Source organism: Trichomycterus rosablanca, chromosome 11 (genome assembly GCF_030014385.1).
Source record: "Trichomycterus rosablanca isolate fTriRos1 chromosome 11, fTriRos1.hap1, whole genome shotgun sequence".
Taxonomy (NCBI): Eukaryota; Metazoa; Chordata; class Actinopteri; order Siluriformes; family Trichomycteridae; genus Trichomycterus; species Trichomycterus rosablanca.
The window spans coordinates 35,137,310-35,161,043 of NC_085998.1; the positions used below are offsets into that span (position 1 = coordinate 35,137,310).

General features: G+C 35.9%; 2 protein-coding genes across 3 annotated transcripts; both read right to left on the reverse strand.

Annotated features, from left to right (window-relative positions):
* Positions 1 to 90: 90 nt before the first annotated feature.
* Positions 91 to 9,495, reverse strand: LOC134322864 (protein mono-ADP-ribosyltransferase PARP12-like). Its single transcript, XM_063004261.1, has 12 exons — positions 9,182 to 9,495; positions 6,936 to 7,071; positions 6,101 to 6,371; positions 5,899 to 6,012; positions 5,266 to 5,392; positions 5,007 to 5,175; positions 4,782 to 4,902; positions 3,594 to 3,690; positions 2,244 to 2,331; positions 1,972 to 2,102; positions 1,105 to 1,256; positions 91 to 840 (listed from the first exon to the last, which is right to left on the reverse strand). Exons 1-12 carry the CDS (start codon positions 9,493 to 9,495, stop codon positions 515 to 517), a joined length of 2,046 nt encoding a protein of 681 aa, XP_062860331.1. The 3' UTR covers positions 91 to 514.
* Positions 9,496 to 15,348: 5,853 nt separating this feature from the next.
* On the reverse strand, positions 15,349 to 23,713 carry LOC134322868 (protein mono-ADP-ribosyltransferase PARP12-like). Of its 2 annotated transcripts, none has more exons than XM_063004266.1 (12): positions 23,306 to 23,713; positions 22,017 to 22,089; positions 21,656 to 21,932; positions 21,264 to 21,362; positions 20,700 to 20,832; positions 19,747 to 19,915; positions 19,010 to 19,121; positions 18,183 to 18,276; positions 17,979 to 18,063; positions 17,471 to 17,601; positions 16,938 to 17,089; positions 15,349 to 16,623 (listed from the first exon to the last, which is right to left on the reverse strand). In XM_063004266.1, exons 1-12 carry the CDS (start codon positions 23,620 to 23,622, stop codon positions 16,370 to 16,372), a joined length of 1,896 nt encoding a protein of 631 aa, XP_062860336.1. In that variant the 5' UTR covers positions 23,623 to 23,713; the 3' UTR covers positions 15,349 to 16,369. The 2 variants fall into 2 exon arrangements, with proteins under 2 accessions (XP_062860336.1, XP_062860335.1); XM_063004265.1 differs by having other exon boundaries at positions 22,017 to 22,152.
* Between the last annotated feature and the right edge of the window lie 21 nt (positions 23,714 to 23,734).

Consider the following 23,734-nt stretch of genomic DNA (forward strand, 5'->3'; position numbering starts at 1 on the left):
AGAAGAAAAACTAATTATTAATCATCTTTGTATAACATGTAAATATAACAAATTGTTATATTTAAGCTTTTTAGTATTCAAATGAAATACATTTTAATACAAATCTAAACTTGTAAAGAAACATGATCATTAAAGGGTTTCCACTGTAATTTTTTTTATTTTTGTTTTACATTGAATTAGTCAGCAACAATGTTTAAATGTATCTGTGATTTTACAGGTTTGTCTACTATTAAATAAATGGTTTTAAATGACTGTTCATTTTATTAAGAGTAAATGTGTAAAAATTTCTGGGGACTATAATTTTAGGCAATACAGTTTAGCAAAAACTGCTATCATGATTTAAAATTACATACTAACAAAAACTTTAATATAAAATGCAACCCTCCTGATCAGTGACTACACGTGTTTATGGCTATTCAAATGTTAATAAATCAAAAACATTTGGGTCTTATCATTTTTGTGAGCTGAACCATAATGGGCAGCACACAGGCATCAGTGCCTAGTATTGCTAGACCTAAATAAAAGCACGGGCCGCACTGATTTGTCGCACTGATTTAAAAGACTGCAAGTTTAGAACCGCTGTTCCAGGCCTGCAATATTCAATGATGAATTCAGGATAGATCTGGTGCTTCTCAAAGATGACGAAGATACTCGGATCGCTGATGTTGTTCACACAGCTGTCGTAGAGGTCTTTTCCTGTGGTTTTAGCAGGAGGACGAACCATGCTACTGTTACCATAGGTATAGCTACCTACCAGAACTCGTGCCACAAACATCATCTTGTTGTTTACTGAGTCTGAGTATCGATCAGAATAGGAAGCGTCTGTAGCAAAATAACTTCCTGTAAAAAACAAGAAAGACTCAAGATAAACAAAACAAAGCTGTTAGTATTTGACCTGTTATGTAATATTTTGGAACATAAGCTACATGCAAGACATTTATTTAGAATATTACTGGTAAGCATGTAAGTGGTGACCCAGTGATAAATATCGGTTCATATGTAATATTGGTTCTTATAAAATTGGTACCATTGATACATGTATAATACATTATCCTTAATCCATGATGTTACTAAAACAATATATTATTAAGAGTATTAAATTACCTTTTCCATATGATGTACCATGTTTGCCACAGATCCTCCAGTCAAAGTTCTGCTCGCAGATTGGATCAATTAGAGACTGATTTGTACCATGGAACAAGAGCTTCTCGTTCACCTCTGCCCCCCCATTCCTCACCTTCATCTGCTCCTTCTGCCTGAAAGATATCAAACAGGCAGTGAGCGATGCAAACATATTTCAATTCAATTCTTACTTGTGGTTATTGTCTTTAACAAGTTAATGTTCTGCCTGCATGAGTTTGGGTTTTTTGGGTTTTCTGGTTTCCTCTTACCTCCCAAAAATACACATAAGGTGGCTTGCCAGAAGGTTGATTAGCCTCCAGCAGTTTCCCCTGAGAACTTCTGTTGCTCTTTTTGAGTGAAAGAACCATTGGGTTCTTTCTTACTTCCCAGTTCAAGGCCCTTCAAACTGCAAAAACTGGATTCCAGCTGAGTTCAGGACCTCAAGAATAATTTAAGTGAACAGGATGCACCTGACCCCAATTTAGAGTGCCACAGCAAAGGGTCTGAAAACTTTTTGTGATAACAGAGAGCCTCAGCATGTCCAGAGGAGCACACCTATCGATCCATATTCTTTCACTGCTTGTATCAGCAGCTTGAGAAGATGGTAGGAGTTGCTGTTGCAGAGAAATCGAGGTTTCACCCCATCTGGCCTTTTATTCTTTAGACATGGGCTTGTGATGCCACAGTGTGGACTTGTAAAGGACAGTTTACATCTCACTGATTTTTGTGTTTGTTTGTATTATACATACTGCCCCAAATCTCTTTGAATTGGGTTTGTAGGTCGGTGTCACAAATAAAAGTCCTTTTAAAAAATAAAGTGTGTCTCATTATTTTTGGTTAAAGCCTTACCACTGGAAAACCTTCCACAGAGAGACGTTCTGATTCCTTTGCATTTTGACAATAGTGTAGTTTGGCATGGTCATCTTAAACAGCTTTTCTACCTTTTGATAGTCTGACTCTGCCCTAGACAAAGAAACCAGCTGCAAAAACAAAGTTTAAAAGTAATGTACGTATTATGCAAATGAGCCTTTAAACAAAATAAATATGGCAAAAAATATATAATATTATGTCACTGCATAAAATAAACAATCAATAATTAAGCACAGATAATAGAGAATAACCTTGTAAGAGTAACTGGGCAGAGCCCCTTTATCCCAGTGAGCAGGAACTACATCAGAGACAGAGCTGGAACTGGAGCTGGAGGTTTCACTATTGTACATGGTGAAAACATGAAAATAAATTATAAAGTGAAGTTGGTCCTGCAGTGTTTTTTATTTCTGATTTTCTTTATTTTTTTATTTTTCACACTTAACAATTTTAAATTCTTTAAATTATCATACATGTAGGATGTTAGTAAAGACACATTATGTAAGGTATTTTTTTATTTAAAGAACTAAGCTATCCATTTAACACACAAAAAGTAAATGTTTACAATAATAATGTTATTAACAGTAATGACCAACTGAACGTTCAAAAAAATAATTGATTTCAGTCCTTTTATTACTGATGAGAAATTTAGTCCACTTGTTACACACAGCTAGATTTTAAGGCATGAACATTTCACTTTTATGTCTTGTCAAGTATCTTTACTGGATTCGATGACAGACTTTGACTCAGAACGCTTCTATCTCTTTACAGCCACTCAGCTGTAAACATACATTTGTAATTAAGATTATCCTGCTGCATACCTCTTTTACACTTCAGCTATAGTTTACTGACTTTTTGTATATAGTGGAATTCATCCTTCTCTTAGCGCAGTAAAGCACCCTCAGAAAAGACTGTTAGTATAGTGCTTTTACTTTAGAATGCTGTTTGCTTTTCACCAGACATAAAAGAGCCATTGTTCTTCAAAACAAAAGATACTTTAGCTTGGTCTGTTCACAATAGCCCAAAGGCAGAGGGATCATCCATGTACTTCTGCTAACATTAGAAGGGTGTGTCTTGGTTAGAAATGGTTTCCTCTTACATAATGTGTCATAAGCTCTAACCATAACTGACGCTGGCCGATTCTGGTGTACTTTATATGTGTTTTATCTTGTTGTTGTTCCTGTTAGGTTGTTGCTGAGCCCTTGGAGAATTGTTTGCAGACTCTCTGTGGTTTAAAGAAGTGTTTAAAAATGCTTTGTTTTATTTTTATTTTTATTGTTTATATTTTAAATAACTTTTTGTCTTTTCTTGAATTACCTAAGATGTGGCAGTGTTTCTGTAGAAAATTCAAAGGGACTTAATTACAAGGTTTACAATAAGTGAAATTTGTGTTTTAATTAAAAATTAAGCCACAAAGGTGGAAGTTTAAAATAAATGCATGCATGCAGGAAAAGGCATGGGGTAGGGCAGGGGTAAAATGTACACAAAGTGAAGTATGAATACAAACTCTTCGCATAGTTTGCACCTACCAAAGTAATTACAAATTAATAATTGGCTTGATCATTGCCCTACAGCAGTTATTCAGTGCAGTTTTAGACTGATACCTTTTTAATTTGCTCTTGACCTCTGAAGCAGAGACAAAGCGAGGTCTCCTTCGAATCTCTCTCTTGGTTTTGTACACAGTGTTCTGCTGATACATATCTGCACATAGATCATACCAAAACAAAAATGAAGAAATACAGCATATAACATTTTTAATACAAGACAATAATGAACTATTTAGATGTAATTGTTTCCATAAGTGCTAAATTGAGGTTTTACTGCAAAATCAGCTGAACCATGAAAAAAATACATTATTGCAAACTCTAGCAGAGCATTATGAAGGACAAGAGTTTTCAACCTGAGGCGTGTGAGGGTGTCAGATAATTGGTGATTGTTATTACAATATGCTTGTCTAAGGTTCTCTTACTAGAGAAAAAAATTAAAACTGCAACAGAACTGCTAACAATACATTATTGTACTTCATTATTGTTGTTTGTTTATTAGGATTTTAACGTCATGTTTTACACTTTTGGTTACATTCATGACAGAAACGGTAGTTACTCATTACACAAGATTCATCAGTTCACAAGGTTACATCAAACACAGTCATGGACATCAAACACATGATGGGAGGAAACCAGAGCACCCAGAGGAAACCCACACAGACACACAGAGAACATGCAAACTCCACACAGAAAGGACCTGGAGCGCCATACCTGGGGATCAAACACAGGACCTTCTAGCTGTGAGGCGACAACGCTACCCATTTAGCCACCATGCCGCCCCTGTTGCGTTTTAGTTGTATGTATTTGTACACTGTGTTTTATATTACCTTTACCATTCTTGTCGTGGTTAGGAGCATGGAGCTACTGTGTTGTGTGTTTTTTTGTTTATCTGTATTTGTAGTAATATTGTAAAATTGTCAGTAACAATGATTAACATATGGAAAACATTTTCTGTTTTAATTTTACCTGACAAATCAATTTATTTAAATGACAAATCAGGAAGAAAACCACAAAGTGTTAAATATTAAGATTAAGCTTATTTTGCCTTTTTGTTTATACAGATTTACCCACAGCAATGAAAATAACAGAAAAGAGGAAAGACTTTTATTCTACATGTGCAGAAACACAGTCAAACAACAAGACAACCTAATACATTCAATTTTTAGGATGTGTTGCTAGAAGTGAATAAAAATTTCCAAAACATAGAATCTTACATATTTAAAAGTGATATACTGTTAAATTTACCTTTCAGGTACAGGACGTAGGCATGTTTTGGAGAACTGACAGGAATATCACTCTCAGGATCAGACTGGTAAATGTTTTCTATGGTCTGTGAGGTGAGAGGGGTTCCATGCTTTTTGTCCATCTGTAAACAATGATATCATGTAATATCTCCAATAACACAAAGTGAAAACATCTAACAACTAGGATACTTCGTTTTATCAGAGAACTGCAATTAAATTTACTGACCCCCTGACCATATTCAATCCATTGTCCCAGGTCATCCTTCCAATACCAGAGCCACTCAGTAGTCAGGAGGAAGTGAGGAGGTTTGGTAACGGAGGATGGTGTGGATAGACGACGGACCGGCAGCCCTTGACGTGTCATAGAGCTGAAGTTCACTGAAAAAATCCCTGGACTGTGGACAAGTACACACTTGTTATTAAGTGTTCAGCTGTGCTTTTGTTTTTGCTATTGCTAAGCAATTACTGTAATAATTTACAAATACCCCTTGTCTTTAGCTGGATCACAGTAAGCTTTCTCGATTTCCTCTTCATGGGACAGATCTTTCCATGACCCATTGCATGAACTCTGCCATTTATAAGGCAGATTATGATGTACACGAATGCATTTCTCTAAATGAGGAATAAAATCATAGGAGAGATAACGTGAAGTATAATAACAACAAATAACTTTACACACACACACAACCCAGATATCTACACACACACTGGTCTAACATTAAAACCATCTGTCATATCTGATACCAGGACCTTACCAGCAGATCCTTCAGCTTTCGTAGGTTGTGATGTGGATCGTCCTACAGTGCATCCTTCAACATACAGTGTATTAGGTGTAGGGTGCACAGATTTTATCTCATTACTCATCACAAGACGTAAAATAATACTGAGATACCATGAATTGTGACATCTTACACAAACCTGTGGACTCTATGCCATGATTGGGTGTATGCTGTCATTACAGCAAGAGGGGGCATACCATATAGTAAGAAGTATTAAAATATAAACATTGTAATCATCTTCTTATACTTATGCTTTCTTCTCTTTTAATTTTCTACTTTACTTACGCTATTCGATTTTTTATATTGCACCTTTGGAATAATGAGGTCAAATAAGGTTACCCTTGTAAGTACATCCTCTGCGTATGAAATAGAGGCAGATTTCTTCGGCATCTTCCTCACTCACTGAGCTGCTGGATGCTGTTTTGGTGCGTGCTGTTGGTTTAGCTGCACAAACTACACAACAGAGCATATGGATATAAAATTAACAACATTTACGATGAATCGCTAAGGATCACTACATTTTTATTTTTCCACTCTTTACCTGTCTGTGTTCTCCGAGCTGGTTTGTCTTTGTGACAGGTAATAAGATATTTGTTCTTGTAAGTTTTAAGGAACTCTTGAATATTGTCTTCACTGATTCCATGACGTAGGACCTTCAAACTGTTTGTATCAAAATTATGAGCCCGTTTGCATTTAGTTCCAAATTTACAGTCATCCTGCAGGAAGTGCTGGCAGATGTGCAGGTTGATGCAAGATGTGTTAAATTTGCAGCTTCCATGTTCTCCATTTCCTTTATTGTAGTGAGAGCAAGCCTTTGTGTTAAAATACAGAAAGTACATTAGTGTAAGTTTAACATTGCATTTTGGATTGTTTGAAGCTAAACAAAACGTCTTGATCTAGTGTGACATATACACGAGGGTTCTTTAAAAAGTTTCCACACTTTTTTTTTTAGAATTTTAAAAACAAATGACATCACTTTTCGACATCGTCACCTTCCAATGCATTTTTCCCCAGCATCGTACCAACTTTTTAATGCCATCAGCAAAAAATTTTTTTGGTTGAACACGTAGCCACTAATGTACCACTGCTTTCTCATCATCATCATCACATGAAAATCTTCTTCCCCTTAAAGCTTCTTTGAGCATCCAAAAAGCTGGAAATCAGATGCAGCTAAATCCGGTCTATAAGCGTCTCTTAGTCTCTCAGACACGACCAATTACTCCTCCTCACACCCTCAACGCTTCCAACCAAAATATACAAGTGCAGAAACTTTTTGAAGATCCCTCGTAGTTTATATGTCAAGACAAACAGGTTCAGACAAATGGCTGCATTCAGATACGTCGATTATGAGTAAAAGTTATGCAAAACACACTTACTTCAGGCAGGAGAGTCGGGTCATTCTGCAGCAGAAGTTGAAATAATTCTTTTTCCTTAAGATCTTGAAGACCCATTTTTCTTAGGAGTAAAGCATTATGTGCTGACTTCAAGTCATGGGAGGTTTTGCACTTGTGACTAGAAAAAGATATGTTTGTAACTGAAAATAAATTCCTTCTTAATCATTTTGTATTTTCCAGTAATATAAGTAATATAAGAAAACATACAGTAATGCCAAATGTCTGAAACCACTAGTGAATATGTTTCTATTTTGCATCTTAAATTAAATAGTTTTTTTTATCACAAAATCAGCAGAACAATTTGAGACACAATTCGAACAAACAAATAAAAGTAAAATAAAAAAATAAAAAAATAATAAAGTTTAACCTTTAAATATAAGTATTTGTTATGGCAAAATGTGTGAACAATTGTGTAAATTAACTAATTTTATTTCAAGCAACCCACATTATGTCCCATGATTTTTTACGTGACCCAGGCAACACAAACAATGCATGTTACTCTCTCTGTTTTGCTCTCTACAATCTGGTCCCACTGTGGTTTTCAAGTGTAAATGCAAAACAAAAGGTAAAATGGGCCAATTTTTCCCAAAACAATGTAAGATTAACTCCTACTAAAATATTTACTTAAGGTTAGTGTTTGCTAAAGGTGGTTCTGTTTGCTACTGAATCACAGGGTGTTCTTATTTTCCCCACTAGGTGGAAAAATGACTACTTCTTCAAATCAGTTTTATTTTGTTGTTGTCACTTGAGGTTATCTGCTGGATTATAGAAGTTTATGAGGAGTATGTGTAAATATACACATACACAACTATGCCAAAAGTTTGTAGACTCCACTTCTCTGAGAAGGCTAGTCACAAAATGTTCATAGCCTGGAGGTGTTGATTAGGGTTGAGAGTGTTGAGATGGTTGGGTGTGTTGTGTGTGTGGGCTACTAGAATTCCTCCACACAATACTTATACCATGTCTTAATGGTACTTCCTTTATACACAGAAATAAAAAAGAGCTGAGCTTTCTTAAGCGTCTTACTTCATATCATTGATTTATTTAAACAGTTTAACTTAATAATTATAAGAAGTGTACACATAATGTATTATTAGAACATAATTTGTTTAATTATTTTAGTACTTTGGTCCTCTATAACAGTCAACCATTAACACCAAACTTGACAGGGGAAGTGCTTCATCCCTTCCTGTTCTCCACCTCCATCTTCCGCTACACTATACATCAGGGGTGGGCAATTAAATTTTCGAAGGGGCCACATAAGCAACTGGGACTGGTGTAGAGGGCCGGACCAATAAGGTGAACTTAATTCTGCTCAATATACATTGTATCTCTTTATTTACATTTTCAGCATTTAGCAGACGCCTTTATCCAAAGTGACTTACAAAAAAGTTACAGTATACAGTCCGAGCAATTGAGGGTTAAGGGCCAGCAGCAACCTGGCGGTGGTGGGGCTTGAACCAGCGACCTTCTGGTTACTAGTCCAGTACCTTCAGCACTAGGCCACAACTGCTCACTCTTTATTAAAAGCAGTAAATTGTACAGTTCTAATAAGCTGTTAATGTTTAGATGTTACAATCATACAATTAGAAGTAGGCAGAGTAAAACATCAACATTATTTTACTATTAAAACAAACAAATGCAAAAAAAAAAAAAAAATGTGAACAAAATGTGCAGGTTTTTAAACTTTACACTATTTTGTCTAATTAGTCTAATTACCTCATTTGTTTTTCAGTCCTTCGTTATTGTTGGATATTCTTATTAAAATCACAAAGCTGGTCCTGACTGCTTCAGTTCTGGATGTGTTAAACTTTATAAAAAGTCCTTGTTGCTTTTGCAGTTTAGTTAGTGAAGCTTCAGGTGTGACGCTCTGCATCGTTCACGTTCTTGTATTTCTCAGTTTAGTACCATAACAGCGATTTAAACTTTAAATTGTGATCGTTAAACAGCGTTACATCTGACTTCAGTAAATAAATACTTCGGAAGTTCATGTCTTGTTAAAAACTCCACCGTCAGTCACACTCAGTCGTGTTCGCATCACTACGGTGAAGCTGATACACTCGCACACACGTAAATCGAAACTTAAAGATATTTAGAGACACAGCGGTCCCGTTTGATGTACATTTATTTACGTCTAATTTTTAATTGCCACGAACCTCATGCTCAACTAACACAAGTAATTGTATACAGTAACCTAGTTAGTAAGTGAAATAATAGTTTGTGCTTACCCAAACTTACAGGTTCCGCAAACAAAGAACTTGCAGATTTGCAAATGCTCACAGTTTCCACAGTCAGAATTATTTGGACACAATCTCAGAGTAGTTTTGGCAATGACTAAGGTTTCAGAAGCAGAAGCAGAAGCAGAATCACGTTTGCTGTTTTCCACCACAATAAACTGACTACTTGAGGAAATAAGAGCTAAAAGATCCTGGTCAGGCATTGAATGTATTCGACCAAACATCCTGCTGAGCTCCCTGAACTCTAAACTGCCCCAATTTTCCAGAACGATTCTCATTAGCTGACCTGTAACTACAGTCGCCATGTTTATGACAGTGATTCAGCTGGACTTTGTGCAGGTAAACATCGATCATCTGTTCAGCTCGGATTAGTGTTTCAATTTTGCGGAGATGAAACCGAAACTACAGTGTGTGTGTGTGTGTGTGTGTGTGTGTGTGCTACATCATGGCGGTACTGCCAGTTCTCAAATACAGGGGTGTCAAACTCATTTTCACCGACGGCCACATTAACAATTTTGTGGCCCTCAAAGGGCCGATTGTAACGTATCCTGCTGTGATTGCAGTCTGTTGTTTTTCTTGGAGGCTAAATTCTGCATTTATATTGTCCTCCTTTACCACAGACACGGCCTCATAACACAAGAGACGCACCGGTTTCTCTTCCTGAAGCACAAACTTGTTTTCATTTTCATTAAATTTCCTCCTTCTGCTTAATTTTCTTACTTATCTTCTTGTACATTTTGGGATTATGTGTAAATATTTCTTAACATCATCGACTGGCGGGATGTGTCACTGTGCAGGTCACAAAATCAGCATGTATTTTGAGAGATGCAGTTAATGTAGGATTTTACAGTGTCTTTTAAGACAATTGTTCTGCCCTCACTAATAGTTTATCCCCCTTGCTCAGCTAGACAGACAGACAGACAGACAGACAGCTCCCTTCAGAATACAGTCGGTTTTATTTGCTTCCCAGCTGTGTGATACACTGTGAGCACCAGAATGAAGTAAAAATACAAACAATAAAAACAATAAAGAACCTAATACAGTAAAAGCACACAGCTGTAGTCAAGTGTTACATCTGGTACAATATGAGATTTAACCAAACGTAAAATAGCGCTAATGAGTTAGCATTTTGTGTAAAGATACTAATTGCTATAGTAACGGTAACAATTGTATTTAATTACGGTAAATTTGTAACTAAAACGCTGTGATATACTCACTAAACATTTACTAACAACTGAGAATATAAACGGCACGACTTACAGACGATGCTTTGGTATTATATTGCAAGATAATTATTTATATTTATTATTTTTGGTTACATTACTGCCCGCGTTCTTTTGCCGTAAAAGTCACATGGCTTCTCAGCGAAGATCAAAGTTAGTTGCCATGACTACGATGTCACGGTTGCACTTAAAGGTGCAGGTGTCCCATTAAATTATAAGCGCGTCTCTGTAACGACTAGAACCATCACAACAATCTCTTAAGCTCTCACGGGCCACATAAAATGACGTGGCGGGCCGGATCTGGCCCGCGGGCCGTGAGTTTGACACCCCAGATTTAGAACAACTGATTTCAGTTATATGCTTTTATACGGAAGTACTATACGGTTATACACCGATCAGCCATAACATTAAAACCACCTCCTTGTTTCTACACTCACTGTCCATTTTATCAGCTCCACTCAGCTAACAAAATTACGTTCTGAGAACGTTCCCTAAATGTTCCATTTTGGTTGTATGAATGTTTTATTAGAACGTTCCTTCAACGTTATTTTGTCAGTTTTTTGTCAGTTTTCTTAATATTCTCAAGACATTTAATACAAGTTAAAGAACAAACCCAAAAATGTTACTTTAACATACTTTAAACATAACTGCAGATAATGTTAATCCAAGACAATGTTAATCCCTCTGTCTCTGTGATATATTGGATGAAGGAGATTGCAGGCAGAGAGAGAATCTGTTTAACTCTGCACATTTATTCTCCACACACACACACACACACACACACACACACACACACACATTCATGTGCATTTACTTAGTAATTCTACCATCATTATCTTATATAGTCATGAAGTATTTACTGCCACCTTCTAACCGTTAACTAACTTACAGTTATATATCACCAAATACAATTCTAATATACTACAGTCTTGAACCCCCCCAACCCCCTCAGACATTACCATTCATTCAAAAAAAATATCTTTAATCAAATTCAATTGAATCAACGAAAAATGAAAAAAGAACAATCCCTCAATTTTTCTATCCATTATAAACTGAGGTAAAATCAGTTACAATATATTGTATTTATTATATGTTATTATTATTATTATCAAGCAATTAATTCAAATTAATCAGTGGAAAATGGAAAATATATATAAATTCTAATGTAAATGAATAAATAGAAAAAGGAGAAAAATCTAATAGTTAGGTAGTAATTCAGGACGTCTCTGCATTCTCCACCTGCAAAGTAAACAAAGAGATTTTTTTACAAAAGCTTCCTTAAAGTTATGTTGCAGTCTTTAATTTAATTAAAGTCTTCAATGTGCAAGAGGTGTCTGTGGCTCTTTTTTAATGGTTGAATTACTCGTATATGTGATTTTACAGTGAAAATCATGAAATAGCATTATTTCATTAGGTACATAGCGGTATTTAATATGCCATAAAATAATTAAACAGCCAGCTTGATTAAACAAAATTAACCCTTTGATAGGTCAAAAGTGACCCTACTGAGTTTTTATTTTCTATATTTTCTATATAATTCTTATTTACAATAAATTAATTTCGTCATTCAAGCTTTCATGAATTTCTCAATTAACTTGTTTTTGATCATCACAAATCCTTATTTCAGTTTTATATTTTTTGTTTTTTTAATAAAAATCATTTTTGTATCACTACCCTTCTAATGCACAACATGGGTCAAAAATGACCCTTATGTATTTACTATGGAATTTGACAGAAACTACTGACATTTGTAAGTGTTTGTAGTCAAAAACATATTTACTGATCTTTTGAAAGACAACCAAAAATTAGGCTCTTGAATCTTGAATATGTCCAATACTATTAGCTTGCTAGCTGTTTACATATTCTACTGTAGTATGGAACATTAAATGGTTTCAAAATATATACCAAAAAGATACTCAGTAATACATGAAATAACATAGGAAACGAATATGGGTCATTTTCCACCCATATTGTGCATTAGAAGAGGTTTGCTTAGCTTGTGCATCAAAGGGTTAAGAAGGGAAATCATACTAGTGTTGTGGATGTTTTAATATTTTTTGTAAATATTGTTTCTGTTTTTGTATTTTAAATAATCCAACTAAACAATTAATCAAAAACATAATCACCAGATTGATTAGGAAAATAATCGTTAGTTGCAACATGTGCAGTGAAGCATTTTTGTTTTGTGCATACACGTTAGTTTAGGATTATAAACTGTTCAGACAAATGTAGGATATATGTCACATTAAAAAGCTACGGGGGAAAAAAAGACTAATTTAGTGTTAATCTTTTTATCTAATGAATCTTCTTTTTACTGAGAATAGTCCACCAGGTAAAAGTGTCAGTATAAGAGTTGTAGTATCTATGTGGGTTACACTTGATAAAATAGAACTTGTTGTAGAGCAATCTGATAAATATTTTAAAATCTATTGAAGTTATTAATATGCTGAATACTTTAAATGCTATTGAAGTTATGAATAAAATAAAAGAAGTAATAAAGGGTAAAAGTGTCAGTATAAGAGTTGTAGTATCTAATGTGGGTTACACTTGATAAAATACAATTTCTTTTGGAGCAATTTGATGAATATTTTAAAAGCTATTGAAGTTATTAATATGCTGAATACTTTAAATGCTATTAAAGTTATGAATAAAATAAAAGAAGTAATAAAGGGTAAAAGTGTCAGTATAAGAGTTGTAGTATGTAATGTGGGTTACACTTGATAAAATAGAACTTGTTGTAGAGCAATTTGATGCATTTGTTAAAAGCTATTGAAGTTATTAATAAGCTGAATACTTTAAATGCTATTGAAGTTATGAAAAAAATCTGTTTTTGCACTGATGAAGGACTAGAGGATGACTAACACAAACTGTGCAGCAACAGATCAGCTATTGGTTGCTTCCTCAATCTGTGCTTTTTTTTTCACTATAAACTTACCTGTTATGGCTCTGATTGTGAGTCAGCAGCTGGTTTGACTGGTCAGATTAAATCTTTCACTTGGGAAGAGCACTTTTCTTACAGTCTCTTGGTACAATTCTCTTGGCTGCAATATGGTATTAAACTCTTTGAATGTTTTTTTTAATAGTAACAGCACTGAAAAAAGATCTTTAAAAAGAAAATAAATACTTTTATGGTGACAACATTCATTAAGCCTAAGCAGGAGTTAAAGGGACAGAGTATCGTTATTTTCAAAGATAATGTTATTTAGATAATCTGTTGTTTGGGTGGTCAGTATATTGCAAGAGATATATAAACTTTTGTGATGTTAGCATACATTTTTATGGTGCACAAAATATTTATTGTTGAAAAACATGACTTACCTTCACCTGCACTAATGCACTGCCTCAGACAGATGTTCTCTCTCTTTAACTTCTTTATTTTATGCTGCAGTACATCTATTTTGCAAAGTAGCTCAGGTGAACACACCCAACAAAATTTGATAAGTCAGGGTTTTAGGCATACAGAGGTGGGCGAGAGGGCACAAAGGTGGATGAATGAATAGACATTGTCAGCACCAGAACTGAAAAAAGCGAGTTGTTCCACAATATATTTTTACACAAATATATTTTCAACACAATATATTTTAATAAAAAAGTCAACTAGCACTTACTTCAATTTATTTAGGATATGGGCTACAAAAACATTGACGTTCTGTGAATCTGGTTGTGGAGCAGTGTACTAAATGTCAAACTTGTTGCCACTATTATAAACTTGAATATGGGCAACCCATTCTTTTGTGCTGATGTGAATGAAGGCAAATACACTGAGACTCTCTCTACCTCAGCAGCCCTCCTTGACATGTGGTCATTTTCCTGGAATAAAAAAACCTGTTTTTAATTTCATATTTTAAATCTGTAGTTAACAGAATGCTACAATAACTAAACACAATGGCACAAATGCAGGGTTTTACCTGGGTTGTTGGTGGGTTTAGGTGGTTTAAAGCACACATATAACCTATTATTTGAAAGAAAATTTTGGACCTCCAGTATTTTAAGTGTAACATGCAGGTTAACGTCCACATTTAATTAATGTGTACAGATATGTGTATAGATAAGCACTTTTGAACATATAGAAGCACTTTGTAGTTCTACAATTACTGAATGTAGTTGAGTGGATCAGACACAGCAGCGCTGATAGTTTTTAAATACCGTGTCCACTCACTGTCCACTCTATTAGAAACTCCTACCTAGTTGGTTAGCCTTGTAGATGTAAAACTCCATTAGCACTGCTGTGTCTGATCCACTTATACCAGCACAACACACACTAACACACCACCACAATGTCAGTGTCACTGCAGTGCTGAGAGAGTTCTGATCATGAAAGAACAGCATGAAAGGAGTTAACAAAGCATGCAGAGAAACAGATGGACTACAGTCAGTAATTGTAGAACTACAAAGTGCTTCTATATGGTAAGTGGAGCTGATAAAATGGACAGTGAGTGTAGAAACAAGGAGGTGGTTTTAATGTTATGGCTGATCGGTGTATGTGCTGTACTGAGGCACATATGACGTATGGTTATATGTAGCATACTGAGTATTTTTAAAACACTAGAATTAAATCACATAAACACAAACTAACTTTTTACCTAACATCCTATTCACTGTCAAATAAATAATAATCTGCTCTAGCGATCCTGAACATGAGCAACACAAAAAAGAAGAAAATATTACATATATAATACTATTTAATGAGGGACAGTGGAAGCCTAGTGGGTAGAGCTTTGGGCTCTCAATTAGAACATTGTCTGTTTAAATCCAGGCTCTGCTATGCAGCCACTGTTGAGCAAGGCCCTTAACCCTGTCTGCTCCAGGGGCACCATACAATAGCTGACCCTGCGCTCTGACCCCAGCTTCAAAACAAGCTGGAATATGCAGAAAAAGAATTTCATTGTACTGGACTGGTGTATATGTATATATGACAAATAAATGCATTCCTCATTCATATTTACCATAAACCCTGTTACAGGTGTGTTTATTAGTTTTATTTACAGCATTCACAAGATTCTTCCTGGTGCCAATAAACATTTCTCAGATTTCCAAGGATATATTTAAAATCTTAAAGCAGTCAATTCTAACAGTGAAAATTGCAGAACACAACATCAGCAACAAACAGTTAAAGTTGTAACTGTATCTGACAGGAAGTGAATATAAATGCTGGTTAAACTCTCTGTATTGTCTTGTAAAGTATCTTACAGTCATATTGTACACTATATGACCAAAAGTAGGTCGATACCTGACCATGAGCTTGTTGGATATTCTATTATAAAATCATGAGCATGTGTTGTTGCTTACAACTGACCATTTTTCCCCCGAGGTGTTTATTAGGTTTAGGTTGCGTGCTAAATGCAGTCAAATGTAACCAAAAGTTAGAAATGATGTCCACATACTTTTTGCCATAGTGTGTCATGGAAATTCTTTTTTATGTGATACCCTCTAAGCCTACATTGATGTATAGCTTGCTTGACTGTAGACAGACCACTGCGCTATTTTTAAATGAGTACAGTTAAACTATCTTTATTATATCCACACAGAGAGGCATTACTAACGAAGCTTTAGGAAGCCACATCACTTAATTAAGTGAACTTAAATAAAATATATAGAAGTTAGAGCATATATATTCAGAAAATTCACAATAAACCTTTCAATAGAACTTTTCAAAGAGAGACTTTATGTGATCTTTTAATCTTTTTAGAAAGTTAAATTGCATACACAAAAGCTTCTTAAATCCCAATCAAGCTATAGATAAAATGACATCAAAGTCATAAAGTCATTATTTTACAGGTAACTACGCCACAGTTAGACTAGGCACATCTTCAATCACCCATTCCTAGCCTGACGATACTCATTTTTTTTTATTTTTGCTCCTAAGAGCAGAAACTCTTAGTATATGAGTTATTTGGTAAAGAAGATATTCAAAACAGTCATATAGTTTAGCACAGCTAATACACATTTCAGCAACTTAAGAATATTCAATAATGTACTCAGGATAGATCTGAAACTTCTCAAAGATTACAAAAATAGCAGGGTTGGTCACATTGTCCACACAGCTGTCATAAAAACCTTTTTTCTTATCATGTATTGGAGGTCGCTGGTAGCTGCTGGATCCTTTGATGAATTCACCAACAAGGACAAGTGCAACAAACATCATCTTAGCGGCACCCTTGGATTTCGCATATTTATCTGAGTACTTTGCATCTCTGGCAAAGTAACTTCCTGCGGAAAAGAATAAAATATGACTTAAAGCTTAAAACATATTATAAGGGTATGCTTTATAACCAAAAGTATGTGAACACCTGACTGTTAGCTTGACCTGCATTATTAGGTATAATGTGTCTTTCATAGAGTATTTCATTTAATGTTTTTCTGATTCACATTTGAACTGTTGTAACAAAGGTCAAAAATATTTTTATATGATTGGTTTTATTTGGCTAATTAGTGGAGTGTTCACATTTTTTGGCAATGCTGTGTGAGGTAGCAGTTTGAAATTGCTAAAGCAGAGTGTACTAAAATAAAAGATATGAGCCTACCTTTGCCATAAAGTGATCCATGTACACCGCAGACTCTCCAGTCAAAATTTTGTTCACAAATAGCTTCTATTAAAGACTGATCTGTGCCATGGAATAGGTATCGCTCAACCACATCACTTCCTTCATTCCTCTCCTTCATCTGCTCTTTTTGCCTGGAGATCATTGTCATTGTTACTACATGTATTTGTTTTGTATAAAACCATTATTTTAGTTGTAGGGTATTTTGTAATGTATTAAATATACACTTATTCATTACATTTCACTAAACTATTTATTCACTGACACCTAGAGACAATTTCTAGAAGCCAATCTGACCTTTTCCATGTTTTTGATATTTGGGGAACAACTGAAACTGTAAACTAAAAAAAGTGAAACCGTAATTGCACAAACACAGTGGGTAAAGTGTATGTGTGCTATTATTTGTTTGCTTTTCATTTATTTAATAATTAATTATTACTTATCCTAAGTCCTAACAAACTGTAAGCCATAACTATCAGGACACAGTACAAGACATGTTTTGGAAATGTACCTACCACTGAAAGAACTTCCAGAGTGAAGGATTCTGCACCCTCTTGATGTGGTGAACGGTGTTTGTGGGCATCGTACGCTTAAACAGTGAATCTATTTTTTTGTAGTCATCTGCAGAACTTGACAGGGTAACAATCTAAATGAATACAGATACAAGTACAGATACAAGTGTGAAAGGTTTCAACAATATTGCATAAAACATGTTGTAGTATGTCCAGTGTAGGCAGAGTATAGATTATAATGTATGTTGACACCTCTACTAAAGTTTAGGTGTTTTAGCCACCATAGCTAGGACCATGAAGTCAAGGTTTGAAGTTTGGTGAAGAAACCAAAGCATCAAATGTCTTTGAAAAAAAAATCAAAATTCGGAATTTTAAAACCCCATTTTCAAAACGTTTGGGACTCTTGATTTTTGCTTTTTTGAATCTTACAATATGTCCCAGCCTCTCCAGAAATATGGTTTGTATGTCCAACAAGACCTTTAGCCATATAGTGTATGAGTACATTTTGTACCGTGTAGGAAACGCCAGGCAGAGCTTCTTTATCCCAGTAATCAGGAACTGCTGTAGTAGAGGAGCTGGAGCTTTCTGGAGCATCACTAAACATCAAATATTTTCATTAGTTACATGTAAATAATAATAAACCATTAATATAAAGTGCAGCATTCTAAAACTGTACATTTCAAATTGATAGAGTAATCTTTGCTTGGGTTCTTACCTCTTGGATTCACCTTTATCTTGGGCTGAAACAAATCGAGGTCTCCGTCGAACATCTCGTTCTGTCTTGTACATTGTGTTTTTCTGATACATATCTTACAATAAAGATATGAAACGAATACATAATGAATAAACGCATATCTGATACATAACATCTCAGAGGTTTCCCGTTGGACTGAGGTCTGGGGAACGTAAGGGCCAGTCAATGGCATTGATGCCTTTGTCATCCAGGAACTGCCTGAACACTTTGGCCACATGAGGCCAGGCACTGTCCTGCACTAGGAGCAACTCAGGGCCCACTGCATCAGTGTAAGGTCTGAAATTAGCTCTGAGGGGCTCTGAGGATTTCATCCTGGTACATAACAGAAGTCAGGGTACCGCTGGCTGTCAAGTGGAAGTTTGTGCCACCCCTAAAGGATATGCCTCTACAGATCATCACTGACCCACCAACAAACTATATATGGTCATGCTATATGGTGTCGCAGGAAGGATAACATTCGCCCATATCTTTTCCAAACCACTTCATGTGGAATGACCCACCACCTAAATAATACCTGCTCTGTGGTGGTCCTGTGGGGGCCCTGACCATTGAAGAACAGGGTGAAAGCAGGTTAAAAAAGTATGTAGAGAAACAGATGGACTACAGTCAGTAATTGTAGGACTACGAAGTGCTTCTATATGGTAAGTAGAGCTGATAAAATGGACAGTGAGTGTAGAAACAAGGAGGTGGTTTTAATGTTATGGCTGATCAGTGTTTATAAATGAATGCTATAGAATTGTAATTTGTAAAAATAAATGTACTGTTTGTGTATCATGAGAGATTGGTACCTTTAAAATTTAGCACATAATTATTATCCCCCAAAGTGAAAGGAATTTCAGTTTCAACTTCAGCAAGGTACAAGTCCTCCAAGGTTTTTGAGTTGATTGAGTTTGCATGCTCCTACAAAACAACAGTTTAAACATTATTCAATCAAATATTAAAAAATTTAATTATCAAACAGGCCTACAATACATTATATGACCAAAAGTATGAGAACACCTAACCATGAGCTTTTGGTACATCCCATTCTAAAACCATCAGAACTTTACCAGTCCCAATACATCTTGGAAGGCCTTCCACAAGATTTTGCAGTGCAGTGTGTTTGTGGAAATTTCTACCCATCTAGTAAGAGATAAGCATTTGTGAGGTTAAACAACAATGCCTGGCTCGCATCAGTGATCCAGTTCATCCTGAAGGTTTTTAAATGAGTTCAGATTAAAGCTTTGTGGAGTTTGGTTGTATGTTGGTGGTCTTAATCATAGTTTTATTTGTTTGTTTACAGAGCAACCGAAAGAACCCCAAAAAGTCCCGAAGTATCTATTTCACTGTCAGCAGCCATACTGTAACAAGGCTGCTGCCAAATTTTGTGTTTTAACTACCAAACTGCTGACCGTACCTTTAAAAAAGATTTACTTATATTGGTCTGTGGAAACATGAAGATGCAAATATTTATGGTAGAAATACTTGCTAATTAATATAATAAACATTGATTATACCATTAAAACTGATAATTAATTGTACTTACTGTCTGACCATATTCGATCCATTCTCCTTCCTTATTTTTCCAGTACCAGAGCCACTCAGTAGTCAGGATGAAGTGTGGAGGTTTGGTAACGGATGACGCCGTTGACAGACGGCGAACCGGTTTCCCTTCACAAATCATTAAGGTAAAGTCCACTGGCTGATCCCCAACGCTGCATTAAAAAACACAATATGTTTACAGTGAGTTCTTTCTTTGTGTTCCTTTATGCACTGACTGGATTACTGTGTGATTCAGGCTCTTGCTGAATTATTTACGTACGTATGTATTGTATGATATCTAGGATTAAAAATAATTGAGGTACATAAGCGAAAAGGCATTCCAGGCGTTCAAGATCCATTTCCCACATTGTTCGGTTCCATAATGCCTCCCAGGACTAGGACTAGTACATGTATACCATTATATACTAGTATATCAAAGCAAAGAGCAAAACAAAGCCAACGTAGAGCAAACACACATCCTATTGTGCATACATAACCTGCCCTCTCACATTACATTGCAGTTATAAACTGTGGGCAGTAATAGCTCAGTGGTTAAGGTATTGGACTAGTAATCAGAAGATTGCTGGTTCAAGCCCCACCACCACCAATTTGTCACTGTTTGTACAGCTATGGATCATGGGCAGCACTACACTTTATTTAAAAACATGGGGTATCAGGGTATATCAAAAAGAGATTTATCTGATTTTCTTCATTTGACTTATTTCTTGATAATGTGGCTTGTTGCCACAAAGTTCGAAGCATACAGTTTATTAAATACTGATTTTATATACTTATTAGCACTAGTATGGCTGAAACTCAGTACTTTGAGTGTCCACATACTTCTGCCATTATAGTGTATTGTATTATAAAAATAATACTACTAATAACTCCAAATAAAGAAAGGACACAACTTTAACCAAGCAAACACCTTGTAGATTTACATAATATTTAAAATACCTTTTGTCATTAGTTGGATTGCAGTAGGACCTTTCAATATCCTCTTCACTGGGCAGAGGGTTCCATGTCACTCCATCTTTATCCAAAATCTCCCATTTATAAGGTAGATCGTGATGAACACGGACACATTTTTCTAAGGAAAAGATCAGCTGGAGATCAAGTCATGGTTCACTCAACAAAGTAATATAATTTCCAGATTATTTAACACTCTCAAGCGTAAGCATTAACAGACCCATGATGTATTTGACCAGGTTAATATGCACACAAGTATAATAGTCTGAGGTGTTAGTAATATATGTTGGGTGTCTGTTATGTGATCTTGTCACAGGTTGAGTTGGCATGTGACTGACACTCACTGACACAATACTAACTTAAATCTTGAGCAATCTTTACAGTAGTCAATCCAGCAAAAGCTGAATTACAGGAAGTAAACAGACGTGTGATCAGAAGCAAGCACCAAACACAGGGACTAAGAACCTTATAGCTTAACCCATTCTACCAACTGTGTTACTGTGTCACTTGTAAATTGTTAATAAATTGCATAAATATATTCAAGACTTGTACCTTTAAAACTACACCCCTTTCGAATGAAGTAGAGGCAGATTTCATTTCTGTCTGCCTCACTCACCGAGTTGCTGGAGTGCTGCTTCCTAAATGGTCGATCTAATAAAGAAGAGACACTTTTAGAAGTAAAACTCTGCTCATGAGGATCCACTTCTACAAGCATAGCTTTAGATAAACTAAGACAAATCAAGAGTATGTGATGCAATAAGTACCAAGTACCACAAAAATTAGTGATTCCAATACCATCATTAATGGCATAAGATCACAATTAGTTCTACAATAAAATGACTGATAATTATTCACTAAATGCTAAAGTGCTGAAAGTTTAATTATAAAACCACATTAAATACAAAATTGGGGAAATTGACAATATTTGTATCCCTTTAACATACCTTTCTGGGCAGCTTTGGAGATCGGTTTGTCATTGTGAGCAGCAATAAGAAACTTATTCTTGTAGATTTTGTAAAGATTGCTAATATTTTCAGGACTGAATCCTCTGCCTTTTAGATTTTTTATGGCGGCTTCATCAAACTGATGAGTCCGTAAGCATTCCTCGTTATATCGACAGTCATCCTGCAAGAAGTGCTGGCAGATGTGCAAGCTGGTGCAGGATGTGTCAAATTTACAGCTCCCACGTCCTTCATTTCCTTTATTATAGTGGGAACAAATCTAAAAACAAAATACATTACGATAAGTCAGACTATGAGAAGTTACACTTAGTATAGTTTTTTATTCAAGTGAAGCTAATCTAACCTCAGGAATAAGGGCAGGGTCGTTCTGTAGCAGAAGCTGAAACAGTTGAGCTTCACCAAGGTTCTGCAGATTACTTTTATTCAGAAGAGCAGAATTATGTGCAGATTTCAAATCATGGATTTTTTTGCATTTAGTCCTGAGATTAACACAAGAAATATTTGCTTAGAAACAATCAGAGATTAAAATCATTAACTATGAATGATAAGTAATGATTATAATAAAGTATTATAATAAAAAAAAAGTTCCCTCAATTAATGAAAAAGTAATGTGCTTATTGAAATTGCCTTTGTCAGCTCCAATGCACCAATGTACTAATTAAACAAATATTTAGCATGTGTCTCAAAGCATATGTTTTTTTTATTTTACAATAAAGATATGCCCAAAAATCTTAGGAATTAGGTGTTTTTTGTACACACTTTCAACTGGCCTAACACCCAACAACTGTACAAGCTAAAGTGAGTTAACCTGAAAAGCACTCCAGACCACATTTAATCATTTATTTATTGTCTGTTTTACCACTGTTTTGTGTTATTTGGGGTCGTGGTGGGTCCAGTTAACCAGGCAAATCGCAGACTACAAATAAATGTAATTGTGTGGTTGGCAACCACAATCTCCAGCTTGAATAAATTTTCCTTCACAGCACTACAATTATTTAGCAGGTGTAAAACATTAACTAGCAATGTTTGAATATTCCTCACTTTATCTCGTATTTTTTACTTCATCAGGTAGTTCAAAACAGTGAGATATAATTTAAAGCTTGGCATTACATGCTGTGGGTGGCACAGTGACGCAGCTGGTACATGTTTCCTAACGTCCAATCCACGGTCACTGTCTCTGACTGGTTTTGCATGTTCTTTGCCTGCATGGGTTTCCTTCCACCCAGGGCCGGCGCTAGGGGGGGGCTGAGGGGGGCATTGCCCCCCCAAATTGTGTCTTTGCCCCCCCAAGCAAAGCAGTCCAGAACCGGGGCTGCTTCCACCTCTAAAAATATGCGGAGTCTGAAAATGGCTACTCTGGATTGCCCCTGTAAATAAGGAAATGTGGACTTGAGCCTTGTCTAGTGTACATTCACCTTGTGCGTAGTGAGACGGGTGGTGCCAGGCCCACCGCGACCCTGAGCAGGATCAAAATGTTAGTGAAAATAAATGTGTACATTTATTTATTTGATTAAAAAAGCTCAATTTACCCAAATGGACACCAATATTCTGAGCAAAATGCAACTGTTTGTACATTGGTAGAATTATTTATAGAAAAGTTTTTAAGTCAGGTGGAATGACGCAAGTTCTTACCCGTGTTTGCAGTTGCCGCAGACCAGGTACCTGCACAGGTGCAGCTTTTGGCACTCACTACAGGTTGAAGGGTCGGTACAGAGGCGCAGTTCGGTTCTGGCTAGAATTAAAGCTGTAGGACTAACTGCATTGATTGCGGAATCCCGCTGTTCCTCGTCTATAATACAGAAACTTCCGCTGTTCGTTAAAACCCGCAACAAGAGCTGTTCATCCACCGTCAGTCTCTGGCGCAGCGTAGCAGCCAAATGTCTGAACTCCATCCAGCACTGATGATCACACAGCACGTTCAGGACATGGTTGGATACCACAGACTCCATTGTTGTGCCTGGTCTCAGTGTTGAACTCTCTCCTCTCAGAACAATTTCATTCTCGTTGTAAGGAAAACGAAAGTAAGACAAGTGGGTTCATTCTGATGCTTGGTGGCGCTGT